General features: G+C 44.0%; 1 protein-coding gene across 1 annotated transcript in view; it reads right to left on the reverse strand.

Moving 5' to 3' along the window:
* The window catches only part of tdrd12 (tudor domain containing 12), a 147,019-nt gene that overhangs the window by 55,640 nt on the left and 64,930 nt on the right, over nt 1-26,449 (reverse strand). The window contains exons 15-18 of the mRNA XM_087996141.1: nt 19,943-20,070; nt 15,540-15,731; nt 5,829-5,957; nt 966-1,098 (exon numbers count right to left, since the gene is read on the reverse strand). Coding sequence (XP_087852267.1) covers nt 966-1,098; nt 5,829-5,957; nt 15,540-15,731; nt 19,943-20,070 — 582 coding nt within the window. The remainder of the gene's footprint in view (nt 1-965; nt 1,099-5,828; nt 5,958-15,539; nt 15,732-19,942; nt 20,071-26,449) is intronic.

Raw genomic sequence — 26,449 nt, forward strand, 5'->3', positions numbered from 1 at the left:
TGGGGGGACTGCAGAGGAGGTTCACAAGGTTGATTCCAGAGTTGGTTTACAAGAAGAGACTGAGTAGATTTGGATTATATTTATTGGAATTTAGAAGGATGGGGGGGGGGGGGGGGGGGGGGGGGGGGGAATCTTACAGAAACATATAAAATTATGAAGGTCATCAGTAAAATAGAAGTAGATAGGACATGTCCACTGGCAGGTGAAACTAGGACAAGAGGGCATAGCCCCAAGATTAGAGGGAGCAGATTTGGGACTGAATTGAGAAGGAACTTCTTTACCCAGAGGGTTGTTAATCTATGGAATTCCTTGCCATGGCAAGTAGTTGATGCTACTTCGGTAAATGCTTTTAAAGCCAAGGTTGATTTTTGTTGAAAAGTAAAGGGATTAAGGGATACGGTGAGAACATGGGTAAGTGGAGCTGAGTCCACTAAAAGATTAGCTATGATCTTATTCAGTGCAGAACAGGCTTGAAGGGCCAAACAGCCTACTTCTGATCCTAGTTCTTGTGCTCCTATTTACTATGTTCTAGAGTGTCTCTACAAGATGAGGCACTTGTCTCAATGTCAAGATGCAGGTTATTCCATAGATACCAGTGACACTGCCAATTAGACATAATTATAAAGATTATTCGACGATAACATCATGATCTAGGGCTGGATTCCCAGATTCTCTAGCTAGTTCAGAGATGCTATCAGATTGGGTCGAACCAAGTGTAATTTCCAAGATTTACCTCCAATCTCAGAACCTTTACCTTAATATAGTCAAGTTTTCTTTCAGAAATACATGGGATGTCTTGTTGCCATTTAAATGGCAGCCAGTGACTGGGGCATGTGTAGTCTGGTATGTTGAAATATGTAAGCAAATGATAATGTTTCCTAAAACAATGTTGCAAAACAGAAAACATTTCAGCAATTGCAATGAATAAGAATACATTTATTTTCTAAACATCTCAAAAACTCAGCATTTAAAATTCTCACCTAATATCACATGTGTGCCAGGGTTGAATTTCTTACTCCAATCGTCCATTATATTGTTGACCTGTAAGCTCATTCCTTCGTGGACCTTCATGCAGAAATGTGAATTACTGCCTAAAGCCTATAAGAGAGTTGTGACCAAAAGGTACTCAAGAATTGCTATACTATTAAGAATCCAACAGTTTTAAAATTACCTAACAGCACATAAATTTACTCATGCTTATAAGTCTCAGATTCAGCCACCAGCCAAAGCATGCCTTTACAATTTTACATCTTTTCAGCTACCCGTACTGTATTCATTTAGAGAACGTCTAAAAGTACTTCAGTTAATGAATGCACTGGCTAGGTAGTTAACATTATGTAGAAAAATCTAGAAATTAACTTGTGCTCATAAAACTCCACTACAGAAATAACAATCAATGATCAGAGAATTAGATAGGGTAGACAGTGAAAGTCTTTTTCTTGAGATGATGACGCCACCTTGTACAAGGGGACATAACTACAAATTGAGGAATGATAGATTTAAGACAGATATCACAGGTAGGTTCTTTACTCAGAGCGTGGAATGCCCTACCTGCCAATGTAGTTAACTCAGCCACATTAGGGAGATTTAAATAAAGCTTGGATAAGCACATGGATAATATTGGGATAGTGTAGGGGGACGAGCTGAGAACAGTTCAAAGGTCGGCACAACATCGAGGGCCGAAGGGCCTGTTCTATGTTCTAATTAAGTGTGTGTTGACTGAACCATCAAATTTTGGTCTAACACCCAATTTTTTGGATCCACCAAAATCTTAATTTAAAATGTACAAAAGATTTGGGGCTGAAAATGTGTTGCTGGAAAAGCGCAGCAGGTCAGGCAGCATCCAAGGAACAGGAGAATCGACGTTTCGGGCATAAGCCCTTCTTCAGGAATGATTTGGGGCCCCACTTGATGAAATAGCCAACTCACAAAACAAAACCACCCTAGGACATCTTTCTTTTCCATTTTCCCATTTATTCCGAACAGAGTACAAACATGCCATTGTAGTTTACTTGAGGTTATATAACAAGCATCTACAATTTGTATTCAGTATCAGTAAAGCTTTTTGTAAACTTGCCTTTAAATGAATTATCAGATCATTTAACACCATATTCTAGCACTGACTTTTGTTGCCATTTATACCACAAGCTACATCTGCAAGGCTAACAGCATTGTGGATGACTCCATACATCCCTCATTCAACCTCTTCTCCCTCCTGCCATCTGGCAGAAGGTACCAGAGCAATCGGTCTCCCATGGTCAGACTGTGCAACAGTTTGTTCCCCCAAGCCATCAGGTTTAGGTTGACATTATTTTAAGGCAAAATGCCCAACAGAAAAAGCAGATAGCCGTAGTTAAAAGTAAAGTTGAAAATAACATTGGCTCAAAGAAGGGGACTTATAAATTTGCCAAAAAACGTGTGACAGCCTGTATGTTGGGAAAATGTCAGAATTCTGCAAGAGGATTATGAAAATAATCAACCATGAAAGTGTAAAATATAAATCTAAAGAAACATGATAAAACATTGGAAAAGCTTCTTTAGGTTTGCAAAAAAGGAAAGGATTAGCAAAAGACAAACATGGGTCAATTCCATTACAGGCAGAAATAAAAGATTTCATAATTGTAAATAGAAAAATGCTAGAGAAGCTTAAATGCATTTAGGGCTGAATCTTAGTTTTTTTTTGGCCAAGTGTGAGGTGAGTCGAGTTTTTTTGGAGGGAGTACCACCACGAATCCCAGCAGGGATTCCTCATCATACCTTACCAAACATGACTCATTCACTAAAACCATCCCATGGCAACACACACTTCTTATTCTAGCCCCAATTTGCCATTTTCCTTTTCCAGAACAATTCATCCTTCAACAAAATATTGGTATCACCTACAACTGCACCATTTTTCAAAGGCTGTTGGGTGCCTGGTCAAGCACTAGTATTCCAAAGATGCCCTACTCAATCAAGGAAATCTTCTGAACATGTCCAAGAATGGTAAGATGGCACCATCATTCTCCGACAGAGATGTCAAGTCGAGGAGACTGTGCAAAGGAGAGGAATCATTTTCCTGAAGGACTCTCAGAAAAGGTTATACCACCACATCCTGGCAGACTGGTCTGGAGTTGTCACCCAGGTCATTGCGGTATCCACAATCCATACGAACAGCTAGCAGTGTTGTAAGGAGGTCAGTGAGCTTCTCTGCTCTTCCCTGTGACAGCTTCACAGCTGGCCAGGAAGAAACATCCCAGACTGCTGGTACACAGAGGACTACAGAAGCCAGGCACTTAACTCAGGTAATCATCAGCAAGCAAACAATTTGTCCATATGCACAAGGAGGAATAGGGGAGGCAATGGCCTTCATTGCCCAAGTCTTGCAAACAACTGTCTGCCTCCATGGACAGGTTGGCAGCTGTGATGAAGGGTGAGGCCCAGCATCATCAGGCGTGGCTGGACAGGTACTCACACCTGTCCTCATTGTTCCAGACACTGGTCCTCAGGACCAAAGGCATGTGACAAAGGGATAGGAAACCTGACAAGCACTCAAGGTAGCCCATCCTCACAGATGGCAGGGTAATGTCAGGAGACACCCAGCCGGAAGAGAAATCATATACAAGACTGTCACACAGGTGATTAGGCCCTTCACTTCCTTCTTGCTTGCAACCCCTCCCCTCCAAACCTTGGCAATCTTAACTGAAGAGGAGTGACTTGCATCTGGGAAGAAACTCTCGGCATGTCTGGCACTTCCAGACACAAATGCCCCTGATATAGACAACCAAATCTTCAGGACCAAAGGACTCCACTGCTAAGCAAGCTCCTTCCACTGCACAGAGAAGGAGTGGGAGAAAAAGTAAAAAGAAACATATTGAGGGCATTCTGGTCATATAGGCTACAACACACTATACATAATTTGGCATTTTTCAACAAATTACACTGTTTAAATGGTTAAATCTTGTTGCTTATGTCTCTGTGTAGCCCTAAATGTAACTGTGCTAATATGACACAAACTTCATGGCCATGTAGAATGTACTATGGATTGGTATCTATGTTCTGAGCTTGCTGCAACCTCTAAAAGCAATAGGAACAAGATGCCTATTCTTTCCATGGCCTTGTCCAAAAATGGGAAAAAGTGATGTCTGCAGATCAGAGTTGAAGAGTGTGATGCTGGAAAATCACAGCAAGTCAGGCAGCATCCAAGAAGCAGGAGAATCGACGTATCGAGCACAAGCCCTTCCTGATGAAGGTCTGAGTCCTGCACAGTCCACGGGTCTCTGTAATTTCTTTCCTGTTAAAGATCCTCACATCACTAAGTCTTGGAGCTCCCTTTTTCACAAAGTCACTTAACCCGCTCGTTACGTGTGTAGTTGCAGTTTTTTTTTCCCCTGATTGTGCACTTTTGATTTCCAGCAGAATGTGGTTTTCAGCATCTGTTCCTATGTGCCAGTGAGTCCCGAAGAGCCTGACAGCCTTTCCTGTAAACCCCTTAGCCTTCCTACTACCCCAGAATAGCTCCATAATGTTGCCATCTTTACAATTGTCATTTACACTTCTCTCCAGCCTGCAGACCCCAATCCTGAAGAACAGTCTGTGCCGTCTTCTTTTCACAGCAACAGCCTCCTGGCCACCATGCCTTTCCCCCTTTGTTTCTGGGGGAGGATCCAATTGACTGACTGTAGCTCAGCCCCATTAGTGATGGGAAGACTCAGTCGAGAAGTGCCCAGTCCCATGACAACTGGCTGCAAATTACCCCAACTACATTAGTCCTAAGCCTACAGGTCACAATGGAGTTCAGGATAATTATATCCTATTCCCAGACTGCAGAGGCGTGACCGCTTAAACGAGAACACATGATTGATTGCTTGATTGTGGCCAACCCCTGCAACTGGTATTGGAGGTTGTGCACATTACCTGTGCTAGAACCCCCTGACTGATAGGTCCCTCCATGGACCACTTCCTTAAGACTTTGAGATACAACTGCCTGCTTGCTGCACGTGCAGTGTGTTTGTACGGATTGTACTGACACAGAATCGCAGAATCCCTACAATGCGGAAACAGGCTTTTTGGCCCAACAAGTTCACACCGACCTTTTGAAGAGTAACCCACCCAGACCCATTTCCCTACCCTATTACTCTACATTTATCCCTGATTAATACATCTAACCTACACATCCTGAACTCTATGGACAATTTAGCACAGCCAATTCACCTAAGCTGCACATCTTTGGATTGTGGGAGGAAACTGGAGCACCCAGAGGAAACCCACACAGACACGGGGAGAATGTGCAAACTCCACACAGTCACTCGAAAATGGAATCGAACCTGGGTCCCTGGTGCTGTGAGGCAGCAGAGCTAACCACTGAGCCACCGTGCTGCCCATAAAGCAAGGAGAAAAATTAAAAATTTGCGTCACGGAATCGAATCCGGGACCTCTCGCATACTTCCACCATCAAAGGCCCAAAGTGAGAATCATACCCCTTGACCAATGAGCCACTGCCCTACAGGTGCGAGGCAAACATAGCAAACTGCCATACAAGATGATGTCTGACCCTTTGACAGAGGATTGCTGACTATCAAGGCAAGCTGCCTGGTTGTTTGACGACAGTAATTGGTGTGGCAAAATAGGACATGGATAATGCAAGCACGGAGGCAGGATCTCAGTGAGACAGAGCCTAAGAGGGCAGCTATGAGATGTAGCTTAGCCCAATTCCTGAGATGGGTGCCTATATACAGTGACACTTTACTGCATAACCGCAGGATTCCATCATATTAACAAAGATAGTAATATTCATCTTAATTCAAACTTTCAAAGAGATAAAAGTGGACCTTAACTATAAAACCTACCTTGAACACATGATCCACTTCCTCAGTACAATTAGCAAAGATAACAGTCTTCTGCAAAATTTCAGAGGTGAAGTCCAACATGGTCAGCAAAAATGATGTTTTCTCACAGTCCAGACAAACTTTTACAACCTGATGACAAAATTCCATTTGTTGCAAAAATAATTCTGAAAAATATTCTGCTTTTGTATATACAGAACAAAGTACATAACAAACAGAAAGGATTCAGCTCTGACATAGCTCCAGCTACACTGTCCATGTCAGACCACAGAAAAATTCGGATAGCATACTGGATTGATAATTCACCAACTCAATATAGAGTCATAGAGATGTACAACGTGGAATCAGACCCTTTGGTCCAACCCGACCAGATATCCCAACCCAATCTAGTCCCACCCGCCAGCACCCGGCCCATATCCTTCCAAACCCTTCCTATTCATATACCCATCCAAATGCCTCTTAACTGTTGCAATTGTACCATTCTCCACCACTTCCTCTGGCAGCTCGTTCCATACACGTATCACCCTCTGTGTGAAAAAGTTGCCTCTGAGGTCTCTTTTAATCTTTTCCCTCTCATCCTAAACCTATGCCTTCTAGTTCTGGACTCCCCGACCCCAGGGAAAAGACTTTGCCTATTTATCCTATCCATGCCCCTCATAATTTTGTAAACCTCGATAAGGTCACCCCTCAGCCTCCGACGCTCCAGGGAAAACAGCCCCAGCCTGTTCAGCCTCTCCCTGTAGCTCAGATCCTCCAACCCTGGCAACATCCTTGTAGATCTTTTCTGAACCCTTTCAAGTTTCGCAACATCTTTCCAATAGAAAGGAGACCAGAATTGCACGCAATATTCCAACAGTGGCCTGACCAATGTCCCCTACAGCCGCAACATGACATCCCAACTGCTGTACTCAATACTCTGTCCAATAAAGGAAAGCATGCTAAACGCCTTCTTCACTATCCTATCTACCTGTGACTCCACTTTCAAGGAGCTATGAACCTGCACTCCAAGGTCTCTTTGTTCAGCAACACTCCCTAGGACCTTACCATTAAGTGTATAAGTCCTGCTAAGATTTGCTTTCTCAAAATGCAGCACCTCACATTTATATGAATTAAACTCCATCTGCTACTTCTCAGCCCATTGCCCCATCTGGTCCAGATCCTCTTGTAATCGGAGGTAACCCTCTTCACTGTCCACTACACCTCTAATTTTGGTGTCATCTGCAAACTTACTAACTGTACCTCTTATGCTCGCATCCAAAACATTTATGTAAATGACAAAAAGTAGAGGGCCCAGCACCGATCCTTGTGGCACTCCACTGGTCATAGGCCTTCAGTCTGAAAAACAACCCTCCACCACCATTCTCTGTCTTCTACCTTTGAGCCAGTTCTGTATCCAAATGGCTAGTTCTCCCTGTATTCCATGAGATCTAATCTTGCTAATCAGTCTCCCATGGGGAACTTTGTCGAACGCCTTACTGAAGTCCATTTGGATCACTTCTACTGCTCTGCCCTCATCAATCTTCTTTGTTACTTCTTCAAAAAACTCAATCAAGTTTGTGAGACATGATTTATCACGCACAAAGCCATGTTGACTATCCTGAATCAGCAATTCAGGCAGCATTCGACGAGCAGCAAAATCGACGTTTCGGGCAAAAGCCCTTCATCAGGAATAAAGGCAGAGAGCCTGAAGCATGGAGAGATAAGCCATATGCCAACTCGAGGACACCTCTTCCTACTGCCTCCTCGACCATGACCCCACCTCCCCATCACCAAACCATCATCTCCCAGACCATACAGAACCTCATCACCTCAGGAGATCTCCCACCCACAGTTACAACCTCATAGTCTGGGAACCCCGCACTGCCCGGTTTTACCTCCTTCCCAAGATCCACAAGCCTGACCACCCTGGCCGACCCATTGTCTCAGCATGCTCCTGCCCCACTGAACTCATCTCTACCTACCTCGACACTGTCCTATCCCCCCTAGTCCAGGAGCTCCCCACGGACGTTCGAGACACCACCCACGCCCTCCACCTCCTCCAAGACTTCCGTTTCCCCGGCCCCCAACGCCTCATCTTCACCATGGATATCCAATCCCTCTACACCCCCATCTGCCATGACCAGGGCCTCTAAGACCTCAGTTTTGTCCTCTCCAGACGTCCCCAACAGTACCCTTCCACCGACACTCTCATTCGTTTGGCCGAACTGGTCCTCACCCTGAACAATTTCTCCTTTGAATCCTCCCACTTCCTCCAGACCAAAGGGGTAGCCATGGGCATACGTATGGGCCCCAGCTGTGCCTGTCTTTTTGTTGGCTACGTAGAACAGTTGATCTTCCGTAATTACACCGGCACCACTCCCCACCTCTTCCTCCGCTACATTGATGACTGCATTGGCGCCACCTCGTGCTCCCGCGAGGAGGTTGAGCAATTCATCAACTTCACCAACACATTTCACCCTGACCTTAAATTTACCTGGACCATCTCTGACACCTCCCTCCACTTCCTGGACCTCTCCATCTCCATTAGTGAAGACTGACTTTTTTTTAGATTTAGATTAGATTACTTAGTGTGGAAACAGGCCCTTCGGCCCAACAAGTCCACACCGACCCGCCGAAGCGCAACCCACCCATACCCCTACCTTTACCCCTTTAACCTAACACTACGGGCAATTTAGCATGGCCAATTCACCTGATCCGCACATCTTTTGGACTGTGGGAGGAAACCGGAGCACCCGGAGGAAACCCACGCAGACACGGGGAGAATGTGCAAACTCCACACAGTCAGTCGCCTGAGTCGGGAATTGAACCCGGGTCTACAGGCGCTGTGAGGCAGCAGTGCTAACCACTGGGCCACCGTGCCGCCCACCAATTGACACTGACATTTTTTTTACAAACCCACCGACTCCCACAGCTACCTGGATTACACCTCTTCCCACCCTATCTCTTGCAAAAATGCCATCCCATATTCCCAATTCCTCCGCCTCCGGCATATCTACTCCCAGGAGGACCAGTTCCACCATAGAACACACCAGATGGCCTCCTCCTTTCGAGACCGCAATTTCCATTCCCATATGGTTAAAGATGCCCTCCAACGCATCTCGTCCACAACCCACACCTCCGCTCTCAGACCCCACCCCTCCAACCGTAACAAGGACACCTGGTGCTCATCTTCCACCCTACAAACCTCTGCATAAACCAAATCATCCGCCGACATTTCCGCCACCTCCAAAAAGACCCCACCACCGGGGATATATTTTCCTCCCCACCCCTTTCCGCCTTCCGCAAAGACCGTTCCCTCCGTGACTACTTGGTCAGGTTCATGCCCCCCTACGACCCACCCTCCCATCCTGGCACTTTCCCCTGCCACCGCAGGAACTGTAAAACCTGTGCCCACAACTCCTCCCTCACCTCTATCCAAGGCCCTAAAGAAGCCTTCCACATCCATCAAAGTTTTACCTGCACATCCACTAATATCATTTATTGTATCTGTTGCTCCCGATGCGGTCTCCTCTACATTGGGGAGACTGGGCGCCTCCTAGCAGTGCGCTTTAGGGAACATCTCCGAGACACATGCACCAATCAACCAAACCGCCCCGTGGCCCAACATTTCAACTCTCCCTCCCACTCTGCCGAGGTCCTGGGCCTCCTTCACCGCCGCTCCCTCACCACCAGACGCCTGGAGGAAGAACGCCTCATCTTCCGCCTCGGAACACTTCAACCCCAGGGCATCAATGTAGACTTCAACAGCTTCCTCATTTCCCCTTCCCCCACCTCATCCTAGTTTCAAACTTCCAGCTCCGCACTGTCCCCTTGACTTGTCCGGACTTGTCCGACCTGCCTAGCTCCTTTTCCACCTATCCACTCCACCCTCTCCTCCCTGACCTATCACCTTCATCTCCTCCCCCACTCACCTATTGTACTCTATGCTACTTTCTCCCCACCCCCACCCTCCTCTAGCTTATCTCTCCATGCTTCATGCTCTCTGCCTTTATTCCTGATGAAGGGCTTTTGGCCGAAACGTCGATTTTGCTGCTCGTCGGATGCTGCCTGAATTGCTGTGCTCTTCCAGCACCACTGATCCAGAATCTGGTTTCCAGCATCTGAAGTCATTGTTTTTACCTATCCTGAATCAGTCCTTGCCTTTCCAAATACATGTCCATCCTGTCTCTTAGGATTCCCTCCAACAACTTGCCCACCACCGAGGTCAGGCTCACCGGTTTATAGTTCCTTGGCTTATCTTTACCGCCCTTCTTAAACAGTGGCACCAGGTTTGCCAACCACCAGTCTTCCGGCACCTCACCTGGGACTATCGATGATACAAATATCTCAGCAAGAAGCCCAGCAATCACTTCTGTAGCTTCCCACAGAGCTTTTGGGTACACCTGATCAGGTCCTGGGGATTTATCCACCTTCAACCGTTTCAAGACATCCAGCACTTCCTCCTATGTAATCTGGACATTTTGCTAGATGTCACCATCTATTTCCCTACAGTCTATATCTTCCATATCCTTTTCCCACAGTAAATACTGATGCAAAATATTCATTTAGTATCTCCCTCATTTCCTGTGGTTCCACACAAAGGCTGCCTTCCTGATCTTTGAGGGGCCTTATTCTCTCCCTAGTTACCCTTTTGCCCTTAATATATTTATAAAAACCCTTTGGATTCTCCTTAATTCTATTTGCCAAAGCTATCTCATGTCTCCTTTTGCCCTCCTGATTTCCCTCTTAAGATTTCTCTTCTACTTTCTTATCTTTCCTTATCCTGAAATACCTTTTACTGACTTTAAGATTGTTATTTTGACCAAGTTATGATGATTAGCAATATTTCCTATTCTAAATCTAATCATCCTAATCATTACATTGCTCAACATAACAATCCTGTGTAAAATAATATGAATATTACCTGAGAATACTCGAAATCTCAAATTAAATTCAATTTCGTTCAAATATGAGGAACTACAAAATTATTTCAAAATGGAATATTAAACCAAAAAAAGGCTGTCAGAAGCTAATATCACATGTTTCAAACACAAAATTAGCATAATTCTCAATGAAGCTGTTAAAAACAATTAAATCTGACCTACCAAAGATCAAGCAGGGGAGAAAAGATTAGCCCATTCTCCCCATGCTTAATTTCAGGTTTGGAAGTGAATCATGGAGATTGAATAAATTTACATTTGACTGAATCCGAAAGCAAGGTTAAAAATGTTTTTAAAATACAAGTACATTCAAGTCATTTTAGGTATAAGTCATCTAAATGTTTACAATAACCCAGGAAAACAAGACATCGAATTCAATGGGCAAAAGAAGCTTTTGGATATAAATGAGAAGTTGCTTCAAGGTGATATTACAGAATGGGAGAAAGTGAGGGCTGCAGATCAGAGCTGAAAATGTGTTGCTGGAAAAGCACAGCAGGTCAGGCAGCATCCAAGGAACAGGAGAATCGACGTTTCGGGCATAAGCCCTTCTTCAGGAATGAGGAAAGTGTGTCCAGCAGGCTAAGATAAAAGGTAGGAAGGAGGGACTTGGGGGAGGGGCTTTGAAAATGCGATAGGTGGAGGGAGGTCAAGGTGAGGGTGATAGGCTGGAATGGGGTGGGGGTGGAGAGGTCAGGAAGATGATTGCAGGTTAGGAAGGTGGTGCTGAGTTCGAGGGATTTGACTGAGACAAGGTGGGGGGAGGGGAAATGAGGAATCTGGAGAAATCTGAGTTCATCCCTTGTGGTTGGAGGGTTCCCAGGCAGAAGATGAGGCGCTCTTCCTCCAACCGTCGTGTTGCCATGGACTGGCAATGGAGGAGTCCAAGGACCTGCATGTCCTTGGTGGAGTGGGAGGGGGAGTTAAAGTATTGGGCTACGGGGTGGTTGAGTTGGTTGGTCCGGGTGTCCCAGAGGTGTTCTCTGAAACGTTCCGCAAGTAGGCGGCCTGTTTCCCCAATATAGAGGAGGCCACATCGGGTGCAGTGGATGCAATAGATGATGTGTGTGGAGGTGCAGGTGAATTTGTGGCGGATATGGAAGTGTCCCTTGGGGCCTTGGAGGGAAGTAAGGGGGGAGGTGTGAGCGCAAGTTTTGCATTTCTTGCGGTTGCAGGGGAAGGTGCCGGGAGTGGAGGTTGGGTTGGTGGGGGGTGTGGACCTGACGAGGGAGTCATGGAGGGAGTGGTCTTTTCGGAACGCTGATAGGGGAGGAGAGGGAAATATATCACTGGTGGTGGGGTCCGTTTGGAGGTGGCGGAAATGACGGCGGATGATACGTTGTACATGGAGGTTGGTGGGGTGGTAGGTGAGGACCAGTGGGGTTCTGTCCTGGTGGCGGTCGGAGGGGCGGGGCTCAAGGGCAGAGGAGCGGGAAGTGGAAGAGATGCGGTGGAGGGCATCGTCGACTACGTATGGCGGGAAATTGTGGTCCTTGAAGAAGGCGGCCATCTGGGTTGTACGGTTTTGGAACTGGTCCTCCTGGGAGCAGATGCGGTGGAAACGAAGGAATTGGGAATATGGGATGGCGTTTTTACAGGGGGCAGGGTGGGAGGAGGTGTAGTCTAGGTAGCTGTGGGAGTCGGTCGGTTTATAGTAAATGTCCGTGTCGATTTGGTCACCCGAGGTAGAAAAGGAAAGGTCTACGAAGGGGAGGGAGGAGTCTGAGACTGTCCAGGTGAATTTGAGGTCGGGGTGGAAGGTGTTGTTAAAGTGGATGAACTGTTCAACCTCCTCGTGGGAGCACGAGGCTGCGCCGATACAGTCATCGATGTAGCGGAGGAAAAGGTGGGGGGTGGTGCCAGTGTAGCTGCGGAAGATGGACTGTTCCACATATCCTACGAAGAGGCAGGCATAGCTGGGACCCATGAGGGTGCCCATGGCTACTCCTTTGGTTTGGAGGAAGTGGGAGGATTGGAAAGAGAAGTTGTTCAGGGTGAGGACCAGTTCAGTCAGTCGAAGGAGGGTGTCAGTAGAAGGGTACTGGTTGGTACGGCGGGAAAGGAAGAAGCAGAGGGCTTTAAGTCCTTCGTGATGGGGGATGGACGTGTACAGGGATTGGATGTCCATGGTGAAGATAAGGCGTTGGGGACCGGGGAAGCGAAAATCATGGAGGAGGTGGAGGGCGTGGGTGGTGTCCCGAACGTAGGTGGGGAATTCTTGGACTAAGGGGGGACAGGACCGTGTCGAGGTATGCAGAGATGAGTTCGGTGGGGCAGGTGCAGGCTGAGACAATGGGTTGGCCGGGGCAGTCAGGTTTCTGGATTTTGGGCAGGAGGTAGAAACGGGCGGTGCGGGGTTATGGGACTATGAGGTTGGAGGCGGTGGATGGGAGATCCCCTGAGGTGATGAGGTTCTGGATGGTCTGGGAGATGATGGTTTGGTGGTGGGAGGTGGGGTCATGGTCAAGGGGGCAGTAGGAGGAGGTGTCCACGAGCTGGCGTTTAGCCTCAGCGGTGTAAAGGTCGGTGAGCCAAACTACTACTGCGCCTCCCTTGTCTGCTGGTTTGATAGTAAGGTTGGGGTTGGAACGGAGGGAGTGGAGGGCTGCACGTTCCGAGGGTGAGAAGTTGGAGTGGGTGAGAGGGGTAGAGAAGTTGAGGCGGTTAATGTCGCGGCAGCAGTTGGCTATGAAGAGATCGAGGGCGGGTAACAGGCCAGCACGGGGTGTCCAGGTGGATGGGGTGTTTTGGATGTGGGAGAAGGGGTCGTCAGAGGGTGGGCGAGAGTCTTGGTTGAAGAAGTAGGCGCGGAGGCGAAGGTGGCGGAAGAATTGTTCGATGTCGCGCCGCGTGTTGAACTTGTTAATCCGTGAGCGTAAGGTAATGAAGATGAGGCCTCTGCTGATATTAAAGAGTGGGCCAATGAATTCTTATAATTTCAAACATGCAATATGAATCAAGCTTCAGTAAATCTGATCAGTAAGAATTTTCAATGAATTAGTTAAGCAAGAAGTAATTTAATTACACATTCAACTGGAGAACTGCTGTTCCAGCAACATTCAAGTAGTACACCATCCAGGACAAAGGTGGAAGTGGGTAATGCAAATGCTGGAGATCAGAGTCAAGATTAGAGTGGTGCTGGAAAAGCACAGGTCAGGCAGCATCCGAGGAGCAAGAAAAACCGACGTTTCGTGTAAAAGCCCTTCATCAGGAATGAGGCTGAGAGCCTTGGGGGTGGAGAGATAAATGGGAGGGGAGTGGGGCTGGGGAGAAGATAGCCAAGAGTGCAATAGGTGGATGGAGGTGGAGATGAAGGTGATAGGTTGGAGATGAGGGTGGAGAGGATAGGTGGGAAGGAAGATTGACAGGTGGGACAGGTCAAGAGGACTGTGCTAAGCTAGAAGGTTGGAACTGGGGTAAGGTGGAGAGAGGGAAAATGAGGAAACCGGTGAAGTCCACATTGATGCCATGGGTTGAAGGGTCCCGAGGCAGAAGATGAGGCGCTCTTCCTCCAGGCGTCGGGTGGTAAGAGAGCGGTGGTGGAGGAGGTCCAGTACCTGCATATTCTCGGCAGACTGGCAGGGGGAGTTCAAATGTTTGGCCACTGGGCGGTGGGGTTGATTGGTGCGGGTGTCCTGGAGATGTTCTCTGAAGTGTTCTGCAAGAAGGCGTCCGGTTTCCCCAAAGTAGGGCAGACTGCATTGGGAACAATCGGATACAATAAATGACGTATAGAAGTGCAGGTGAAACTTTGATGGATGTGGAAGGCTCCTTTGGGGTCTTGGACGGAGGTGAGGGGAGAGGTGTGGGTACAGGTTTTTCAATTCCTGCGGTGGCAGGGGAAGGTGCTGGGAGGGGAGGGTGGGTTGTTGGGGGGTGTGGACTTGACGAGGTGGTCGCAGAGGGAACGGTCTTTACAAAAGTCGGATGGGATGGGGAGAGAAATATCTCCCTGGTGGGGTCTGTTTGGAGGTGGCGGCAATGTTGGCGAGTGATGTGATTTATGCAGAGGTCGGTGGGGTGGAAGGTGAGGACCAGGGGTGTTCTTTCCTTGTTGCAGATGGTGGGGTTCGAGGGCATCTTCAAACACATGGGAGGGAAGTTTCCACCCTTAAAGGAGGAGGCCATCTGGTGTGTTCTGTGGTGGAACTGGTCCTCCTGAGAGCAGAACACAGTCAGCTTGATTGGGTCTCATCCACTGTTTAAAAAAAACTCACTTCAGTACACATCATTTACAAGATAATTTGCAGTAACTCAAGATTCTTCGAACAGCAACTTCTAAACGCAACACCCAGAATAATGAGAACAGTGGGAACCACCTATATTTTGTATTCCAAGTCACTCCTGATCCTGACCATACTACTGGTATATTTTCATTGCTTCTGGGTCAAAATTCTAAAACACAATCCTTGACAGCACTGAGTCTTCACAATTACCAATTGTGGTGATGCAATGTGGAGGTTCACCATTAACTTCTCAAGGTCAATGATCTTCCTTGAGACACCCGCATTCCTCGAGCCCATGTTAAAACAAAAATAACAATCTGAAGGCAAGAGTACAGTTTAGATAAAGCTTGTTTGAGGGGGTAAGATATGAAGAAAGGTACATATCAAGGTCTATGCTAGAAGTCAATCATTAATATTGACTTTTACACGGGGTGGAAAAATTCCAAAAGATCAAACTATTTTACTGGTGATACTTTGATAGGCAGATCATGATATTATAATCCATAATAACTACAGTCAGGTAAACCAAGCATTATAATCAAACCATCACACCATGCTTCATGTATACAAACCTGATGGACATTTCCATACAGAGCAGCTTCCTCCATGGCAGTTATAACAACATAAGGATCACTTCGATTTTCTTTCAATAAACTTTCCATTTTTTTTGACCAAAGTTGTCCAACAGCAATGAGCTGTTGTGGAGTTGACCCTCTTTCTGGAACATTAGTAGCTTCCTTGAAGCATTGCAAGATGGTATTCATCTACATTTAAAAAAGATTAAGGTTAAATTTTCATGACATAAATATACATAATCATTTTCTAGCTATATTTTTATATTTACTATATTTTCTACATCCAATGGACACTTAGAAACCCAAAATAAAATAAATAAACCAAGTTGCAACACAATAATACTGCACAGCTACAAGACAGAAATTATTAGAACACACACACATATCAGAACATAAAAAGTGTTGGTAGCTTACTGAGATAATGGGCAAGAAGAAAGTGTTACAAGTGGGGAAACTTGAGAGATAAAAGTAAGTTGCACTTATAGATAATATATTTCATAAAAAACACCATACCTCTATAACTACAATCAGTGAAAACACTTGGAAAATACTATAATGTAATATTGTGTATCATTTACAAAGAAACAAGTCATAGATTGCCCTTTTAGGATAAAGATGGACAATTCCTCCGAGGGTTGTGCATCCTTGGAACATTGCCTCAGACAAGATGGGTGGTGGGGTCATTGAATTTTTTAAGGCAGAGGTAAATACGTTTTAGTAGGGCAAAGGAATCCAAGATTATCAAGGGTATACAGGAATGTAGATTTTGAGGGGACCCCAACTACTTCTGCTCTTAAATTTGCATTCTTAAATGTTTTCCACATAAACCCCAAAGACACAGATGTTTATTACGGACACCTAACTTTGATAATTGAGTCTGAAGTAAGAACTTCTGAAATAAATGTAACATTTAAACATTTGTTCAAGTAGATTGTCACAAAAGTCACGACGACTAGCATCTCCGTTGAGAGGAACAGGAGAAGATCTTTCAACATTTCTAACCAATTCTACTATTCAAGTAACCTTCTGGAATTTGAGTTAACAAAGCAGATCTGAATGATGGACAGTGGTTTTTGCGGAGGTTTATCCCAAATGACTTTGAAATGCAGGCCTCTCGTGGACTGTTCCAGAGATACACACAGATGAAAACCAGCTCCTAATGGACGATGATAAAATTGACCAAAAACATTCTTTTGGTGTGGCCAAAACATTAGTTTGTTTCCAATGTAAACAGCAAATGATGCAGATTGACACATTCTAAAAGTTAAGCACTGTATGTTGAGCAATGCACTAAACCTTGAGATAACTGTCACAAAGACTCATCCACCGCTGTGTACTGAAAAGCTGCAATCATTGTAAAAGTTTCAGACCACATGGCTTACATGCACCTCCAGGGTGTCATATTATTCTTGCACAAGCAACAATATATCAGACTTGCAGCCAAATGGAGAATAGCAAGAAGCACACTTAGTGAAGCTCCAGCATTTTGAGTGGAAAAGTGTGGTTAGAGAATTGGCTGACTGGCAGAAGGCAGAGAACAAGGTTAAAGGGTTAAAAATCACACAACACCAGATTATAGTCCAACAGGTTTAATTGGAAGCACTAGCTTTTGGAGCGCTGCACGGTGGGCGGCACGGTGGCACAGTGGTTAGCACTGCTGCCTCACAGCACCAGAGATCCGGGTTCAATTCCCGCCTCAGGCGACTGACTGTGCAAACACCACACATTCTCCTCGTGTCTGCGTGGGTGCTCCGGTTTCCTCCCACAGGACAAAAATGTGCAGGTAAGGTGAATTGGCCATGCTAAACTGCCCGCAGTGTTAGGTGAAGGGGTAAATGTAGGGGAACGGGTCTGGGTGGGTTGCGCTTTGGCAGGTCAGTGTGGACATGTTGGGCCGAAGGGCCTGTTTCCACACTGTAAGTAATCTAATCTAATCTAAATGCCAATAATTATGATCACACAGCAGACAGCCAACTTTATGATCCTGGATGAGACCACCAAATTAGGTTACGGTCTGGTTAAGGAACACTAACCATTTGTTTTCAAAGTATACAAAAGGTGAGATCTAATGAATTTACTCAGAGAATAAAACCACAAGACTGAACAATTCTGGATAAACAACAATACGATTTTATTAAGCATTATTACAATCTACATTATATATACACAACTTATTTCTAACACTAAGAATAATGTGTTAACCATGGGTAATATTCTGTGTTTGAAGAAGTCACAGAGTACATCTAATAGTAAAAGTGATCAAGACAGATCCATGGATTTCTCAATAACTCTCTCCAGACATTAATGATTATGGGTGTCATCATCTCTCATTGAAAACTTCACAAAACAGTACAGTTCTTCATGTTACCTGAACTGGCCTTTAAATTCCCTTTCAAGAGCTACTCAGGCATAGAATAACTCAAATGACAGTTCTGGTCGATCACCTTCCTTTCCAGGATTTTCATTTTCCTAGGTCTGGGAATTGCACTCTACTACCTGTGCTGAGGCACAACTCCAACCTTTTACCCAAGCCAGTTTCAACAAGTTAGATCTTTCCTTGTACTTTTTCTAGAGTTCCCAGTTTGCTCAGCTGCACCACACTGACACCGTTCATGGCTTTTCAACCACTACCCTTAGCTGTATTGAACCTAAGTGGCCTCCTGCTTGTGAACCATGACAACCTCCTCAGCTCTGAATGTAATACAGATGCCTAATAACTCCTAAAATGTGGCATGAATTCTTAATGCATAGAGATATCCAACTGCTCATGGAACTTAAGCTTTGTGTAGGTGACAGTGAGTTTTGTAGTTCAATTGCCTGCCTAAATCAGCACTTCTAGCTTTGATTCTACCCTCTTTCTTCTTCACAAGCTTACTGACCTTTTATTCTCATCTGTCTCTGTCGAACTCCTGTGCAATGATATCTGAGCTGACCCCAGTGATCATTTGAAAACCATACAATATATGGCACCCTATCATAGAGCAGAATTCAATGGTGTCACCTAACAAGTTTAGGAATTGCTTGTTCTAAATGTTACCAGTCAGAGGTGCTGGTTTGCTCAGTACAAAAAAAGGGATATAACTCAAGGGTTTCATCACAACTGTAGGTTCTCAGTCACTGAAGCAAGCAATCATGCTATTCTGGGGTGGAATATTTGCAAAGAGTTATAGTTCATCCTAAATAAACCATGAGGTGAATGAAACACATTGAATGGCAAAGATAGTGCACCCATTGAAAAGTGCCCTCTAAATTCAAAGTAAGGAATAGCTGGTACAAATGTATCCAGAATGTTTTTGGAAGACAGTTGCATGCTTTTAGATTTTAAGTATCACTCCTCAAAATCCAAATCTGGAAGAGATCACACCAACACTGACAGGTAAAATATTTCAGCAAACATGATACTGAAAGTGGCTACTGGAACATGAAGTTTGAAGAGGACTCTCTGCTGTTGACAATATTCAACATGCCTTTTGGCCAATATAAATTCATTTTGATCTAAAAGTGAGCCAGAATATGTTCCAGTGGAAAGACAAGACAGAGATATTTTGGAGCAGTTAGCACAACATGATATTTACATCTATGAAGAAGATGGGAAAGATCATGAATACTATCCATGTGAAGCCTATGCCAGCAAATACCACAACAATAACAATCATACAAATTAACAGTAGGATAGATCTTTGGCACCTCACATTTTCTCTGCCATTCAATAAGATAATGGACGATCAGACTGTGGTCTCGAACCAACTTCATGATTCTGCCTCCACTGGTCTCTGGGGAACAAATTCCCCACAGACTGATGGCCCTCAAGAGCAAAAAATAATGTTTTTCTCATCTGTCTTTAAATGGAAACCACTTATTTTTAAAACTGTGTCCCCACAGTTCTAGTTTTATTGCTCATAAAAATGTTACAAAGTCATCATAAAAGAGATGTATGCATTTAGTTTCAATGAGTCTTCATGCCTCAACAGGAGCTAAAATGGTCAAAAATGCCCACAGTGACACTTGTGCCGATTGAAAGGATATGCACGGGAAGAATACAGGAAGACTTCTACAATTGCTTCCCTTCATTCAGAAAAGGTGCTCAACTGTTCCACCAACACTACCACAGAGAAGAGAGGATGTATCTCGAAGTGTAACTATGTTTGAGATCGAGAATCAAAGATTTCAAGCCACATTCCTGTTACTCTTAATTTAGTTCTTTATAGGCATCCATTAACAAAATACCCTTAGATCTTAAATCCCACATTGCTCAATTCAAGCCCTTTGTGGGTTTACAAGGACATTCTGAAATCTTAAACCTGCATAAATTTACCCTCAATATCAGTGATGAAGTAAGCAATAATCAAACTTCACATGAATATATTTTGACTAAAACTTTTCAGTACAACCATACTCACTTCATCCATTGCTTCATCGAAAAGTACATCAACTCTATCCAATACCAAATGGCTGAGTCTAATGAAAAATAGACAGTGTATTTGAAGGACACGTACCAAACTGTGTGGAGTAGTAACAACTACATCACCTGCAAGTAAAGTTAATAACTCATTATTGCTTAAAAATTAAATATTATTCCAGGAATTATTGCTCTTATGAAAACTGTGCTCAAAGAAATTAATACTTTGGAAGCACTAAAATTCAATTCAAAGAAAACACAATAAGCTGGTCAAATTTATTAAGTAGATTGTTCTGACTTTACCTTTTATACATCAGTAATTCAAGATAATGCACATCCAAATGTTTTACACAAGTACAAAATCTATATCACATAGATAAACTAATATTCTACACTTGAAATTTCTTTACCATTCGAAATGTGCATATAATAAATTGTCAAAAAAATCTACAATCAATTAAGTTGCATTTTTACACTCATACAAATATCTGGTTTAAAAACCAACACCTCTTTAGCATGTTTTGCTCCAAATGCTCATATTCAGGGTCCAAGAATCATTTTCATTTTTCTATTGCTTTAGCACCATGCCTGTAAACTTCAAATAGAGGGTAAACAATTCTTCAATTGTTTTTTTTAAAAAAACAGTTTTCATCTGTCATGTCTCATCTAAATACATAACAAATACATAAATCCTGCTGCTGGATGGAACTACCAGGAGATCTGCTAAAAATGGTTTGTCATGTTTGTTTGACTTCTAAATTCACTGTACTTCATTAACAACCACTCAGTCATATAACACAGAAACAGACCTTCAGGTCCACTCATCTGCACCGACCAGACATCCCAAACTGACCTAGTCCCACTTGCTAGCATTTCATCCATATCTCTCCAAACCCTTGCATTCATATACCCAGTCGGTTGCCTTTTAAAATGTTGTAATTGTACCAGCCTCCACCATTTCCTCTGGCAGCTCATTCCACACATGCACCACCTGTGTTGTTACCTCTCAGGACCTTGTTAAAAATCTTTCCCCTCTCACCCTAAACCTATGCCTTCTAGTTTTAGACTTCCTCACCCTAGGAAAAAGTAGTTGGCTATTCACCTTATCCATGCACTTTATGATTTTATAAACCTCTATAAAATTCAACCTTCAGCATCCAATGTTCCACAGGAAAAAGCCCAAGCCTATTCACCTTCTCCCTATAACTCAAACCCTCCAGTCCTGGCAACATCATTGTAAATTTTCTTGGCACCCTCTCACATTTAACAACATCCTTCCTATAAAGGGCAACCAGAATTGTACACAGAATTCTAAAAGCGGCTTCACCAATGTCTTGTACAGCTGCAACATGACAGCCCAACTCCTACACTCAATCGTACACTCCCACACCAAATGAAGGGAAGAGTGCCAAATGCCTTCTTCAGCAACACTCCCCAGGGGCCTACCATTAACTATTTAAGTTCTGCTCTCATTTGTCCTACCAAAATGCAACACCACACATTTATCTAAATTACACTCCACTTGCTACTCCTCTACCCATTGGCCAATCTGATCAAGGTCCCATTGTACTCAGATAATCATCTTCACGGTCCATTACAGCAGTTATTTTGCTGTCAGCTGCAAACTTCGTAACCATTCCTCCTATATTCACATCCAAATCATTCATATAAATGATCAAAAGCAATAAGACCCTGCACTGATTCTTGTGGCATATTGATGGTCACCAATCTCCAGTCCAAAATGCAACCCTTCACCACCACTTTCTGTCTTCTACCTTTGAGCTATTTCTGTATCTAAATAGCTAGCTCCCCTTGGATCCCATATGAGCCAACCAGTCTACCATGCAGAACCTGGTCGAACGGTTTGCTTGAGTCCGTACAATGTCTACTGTTCTGTCTTGATCTTTATTGTTACCTCTTCAAAAAAATCAAGTTAGTGCGACACATTGTTAGTACGTCCTTGTCTTTCCAAATCCTGTCCTTCAGAATCTCCTCTGACAACTTACCCACCACTGACATAAATTTCATCAATCTGTATTCCTGGGCTTTTCCTGAAGTTCTTAAATATTGGCACCACATTAGCCAATCTCCAGTCTGTCACACCTCATCCGTGACTATCAATGACACAAATATCTCAGCAAGAGGCCCAGAAATCTCTTCTTCCACTTCCCACAAAGTTCTGGGAAACTTCCTGATCAGGTTTCAGGGACTTATCTACCTTCATGCGTTACAGTGTCCAGCACTTCCTCTTCTGTAATATGAACTATTTTCATCACTATTTATTTCCCCAAGTCCCGCAGCTTCCATGTCCTTCTCCACAGTAAATACTGACACAAAGTATTCATTTAATATCTCATCCTGTGGCTTCATACATCAGGTGGCTATGTTAAACTTTAAGAAGGCCTATTCTTTCTCTAGTTACTCTTTTTCTCTTAATTTTATTATCAAATCTCTTTGGATTCTCCTTAACTCAAAGCTTTCTCACATTCCCTTTTTGCGCTCCAGTATACTCCTACTGGGATAGACTCCTCTCGGGATTCACTCGATCCCAGTTGTCTATATCTGGCATGTCTCCTCCTTTCTCTTGACCAATTTCTCAATTTGTCTAGTCACCCAGCATTCCCTACACCTATCAGCCATGCCCTTCACACTCAAAGGAACACACTGTCTCTAAACTCTCATTATGTAATTTTTAACAGCCTCTCATTTCCCAGCTGTCGCTTTGCCAAGTTCCTGTCTAATACTGTCAAAATTAGCATTACTGCAATTTAGAACTTTAACTTTTTGATCAGTTCTATCTTTTTCCATAACTATTTTAAACCCAATAGAATTATGATCACTTGCCCTGAAGTGACACCTCTGCAACATCCACCATCCAACTATACCTCAGTGACCCCTTTATCTGTTGTTCTCCACTTTGCTTGCAAGAAGAGATTTCTAACTATTTACCTTTGACCAAAAATATAATGAAGATCACAAAAATAGCTACAGATCTGGGTTCGGACTCTTAACTTCACAGAAGAGCAAATCACCAAAAAATTTTACTTCATTGAATTATCCAATATTCTTATCAGATATGGGTAATTTTAACCTCCAAACATGAGGAGGATTGGGTTAGGTGGAAAGTTAAGATTGTAAACTTTTGAAACAGATGTCCAGCTGGCTTTGAATGCATACATATCAGTTTAAAAACAGAGGCAAGGCAAGGGATGGATGAGTACCATGCTACTTCAGTGAAGAAAGATTGTAGAACTCTGAAAAAATCTGGGTGTCTGGTATAACAACTGCAAGAGGCCAATACTCAAGTACTGAGGGTGACTGGTAAGGCAAATAGATTATTACTTATTGCAAAGAGAATGGAACATTGAAGTAATGTCATTTTCCTCCAGCTGTAAAAGTGTAGATGAGACCACATTTAGAATATACATATAATTTTGGTCTTCTTACTGAAGAAGGGATATAACTGTATTAGAAACAGCATGGACCAGGTTCACTCAACTAATACCTTGGAACAAGGAAAGGGTGGACAGAGTTAGCTCAGTACTGATTGGAATCTGGAAGAATGAGAGATGCTTATTGAAACATACAATATCCTAAGGGACTTAACAGGGTGGATGCTGAAAGGACGTGTCCTCTTATGAAAGAGGCTGGAAGTAGGGGACAGAATTTAAAAATAAGGAGTGTCCGATTAAAGACGAAGACTCGGAGAACATTTTTCTCTCAGATAAATCTGTGGGATTCTCTTCTCCAGAGAGCATTAGACACAGAATTGAGTATTTTTAAGCCTGCATTAGATAAGGCAGACAGGCAGTGCAAGTTTATCAGATTAGCTATGATCTTATCAAATAGTGACTGGACTAAAGGGACCAATGCATGTGTTTAACTACTTCTGAGAGTCAGATTGAACAAAGAAAATTACAGCACAGGAACAAGCTCTTTGGTCCTCCAAGCCTCTGTCAATCCATGTACTCTATCTAAACCTGTCACCTATTTTCTAAGCATCAGTATCCCTCTGCTCCCTGCCCATTCATGTATCAGTCTAGATACACCTTAAATGATGCTATCATGCCCACCTCTACCACCTGCACTGGCAGCACGTTCCAGGCATTCAATATCATGTGTGAAGAACTTTCCATGCATATCTCCCTTAAATGTTCCGCCTCTCGCCTTCAACTTGTGACCCCCAGGAATTGAGTGCCCCACTCTGGGAAAAAGCTTCTCACTATCCACCCTGTCTGCACCTCTCATGATTTTGTCGATCTCAGTCAGGTTCCCCCCACCTCAACCTCAGCCTTTCTAATGAAAATAATCCTAATCTACTCAGCCTCTCTTCATACCTAGTGCCCTCCAAACCAAGCAATGTCTTGGTGAACCTCCTGTGCACTCTCTCCAGAGCATCCACATCCTTCCAGTAGTGTGAACTGTATGCAGTATCCCAAACGTGGCCAAACCAGTCTTATACATGTGTAAGATGTCCTGCCAACTCTTGTACTCATCCGATGAAGGAAAGCCATATGCCTTCTTGACCACTCTATTGACCTGCATTGTCAACTTCAGGGTACAATGGATTGATCACCCAATTTCTCTGTACATGAATTGCCACCAGGGCTTTTCCATGTAGTTCAGTCTTGAATTGGATCTTCCAAAAGGCATCACCTCACATTTGCCTGGATTGAACTCCACCTGCCATTTCTCTGCCCAACTCTCCAATCTATCTATATTCTGCTGCATGGTCTGACAGTGCCCTTCACTTTCAGCTTCTCCATCAATCTTAATGTCATCTGCAAACTTACTAATCAGACCACCTATACCTTCCTCCACACCATTTATCTATGTCACAAACACAGATCCCTGTGGAACATTGTTGGTCACAGTTCTCTATTGAGAAACTTACTACTACTACTACTACGACTGTCTTCTGCTGCCCAGCCAATTCTCTATCCATCCAGCTAGTACACTCTGGACCCCATGGAACTTCACTTTTGCCATGCGAAGGGTTTTTGGGGACCCTTACTAAAGGCCTTACTGAAGTCCATATATATGACACCAACAGTCCTTCCCTCGTCAATCAATGTTGTCATTTCCTCAAAGAATTCTATGAAGTTGGTAAGACATGACCTTCCCTACACAAAACCACGCTGCCTGTCACTGATAAGCCCATTTTCTTCCAAATGTAAATAGATCCTATTCCTTAGTATCTTCTCCAGCAGTTTCCCTACAACTGACATCAGGCTCACCGGTCTAAACTTACCTGGATTATCCCCACTACCCTTCTTAAACAAGGGGCCATTAGCAATTCTGCAATACTCTGAGACCTCAAGGATGCGGCAAAGATAACTGTTAAGACCCCAGCTATTTGCTCTCTCGCTTCCCTGAGTAACCTAGGATAGATCCCACCTGGTCCTAAGGACTTGTCCACCTTAATGTCTTTTAGAATACCCAACACTTGATGCTTTCTTATGCCGACTTGGCCTAAAATAATCAAAAATCTAGCCCGAACCTCAATATCCATCATGTCCCTCTGTTCAGTGAATATCAACGTAAAATATTCAGTAAGAATCTCAAAGGGACAGCTGGAAAATGGAAAGCCTTCAAAAATGAGATAACGAGAGTCCAGAAACAGTATATTCCTACAAGGCTGGTAGGTGTAGGGAATGCTAGACGACTAGAGAAATTGAAGGTTTGGTTAGGAAAAGAAGTGAACATGTGTCAGGTATAGACAGGAGAGATCGAGCGAATCCTTAGAAGAGTATAAATGCAGTAGGAGTACACTTAAGAGGGAAGTCACGAGGGCAAAAAGGGGACACGAGATAGCTTTGGCAAATAGAATTAAGGAGAATCCGAAGGGTTTTTACAAATACATTAACGACAAAAGGGGCAACTAGGGAGAGAATAGGGCCCCTCAAAGACCAGCAAGGCAGCCTTTGTGCGGAGCCACAGGAGATACTAAACAAGTATTTTGCATCTGCGTTTACTGTGGAGAAGGAAGATATAGAATGTGGGGAGACAGATGGTGACATCCTCTGTAATATGGACATTTTTCAAGGAGGAGGAAGTGCTGGCTGTCTTGAAACGCATAAAGGTAAATAAATCCCCAGGACTTGATCAGGTACACCCTTGAATTCTGTGGAAAGCTATGGGAGTGAGATATTTGCTGAGATATTTGTATCATCAATAGTCACAGGTGAGGTGATGGAAGACTGGAAGTTGACTAACGTGGTGCCACTGTTTAAGAAGGGTGGAAAGGACAAGCCAGGGAACTGTACACCAGTGAGCCTGACCTCAGTGGTGGGCAAGTTGTTGGAGAGAACCCTGAGGGACAGGATTTACACATATTTGGAAAGGCAAGGGCTGATTATAGATAGTAAACATAGCTTTGTGTGTGGGAAATCATGACTCACAAACTTGATTGATTTCTTTGAAAAAGTAACAAAGAGGATTGTTGAGGGCAGAGCAGTCCACGTGATCTATATGGACTTCAGTAAAGCGTTTGAAAAGGTTCCCCATG

Source organism: Chiloscyllium plagiosum, unplaced genomic scaffold, assembly GCF_037043375.1.
Source record: "Chiloscyllium plagiosum isolate Xiang-an unplaced genomic scaffold, Cpla_swu_hap1 HiC_scaffold_17, whole genome shotgun sequence".
NCBI lineage: Eukaryota > Metazoa > Chordata > Chondrichthyes > Orectolobiformes > Hemiscylliidae > Chiloscyllium > Chiloscyllium plagiosum.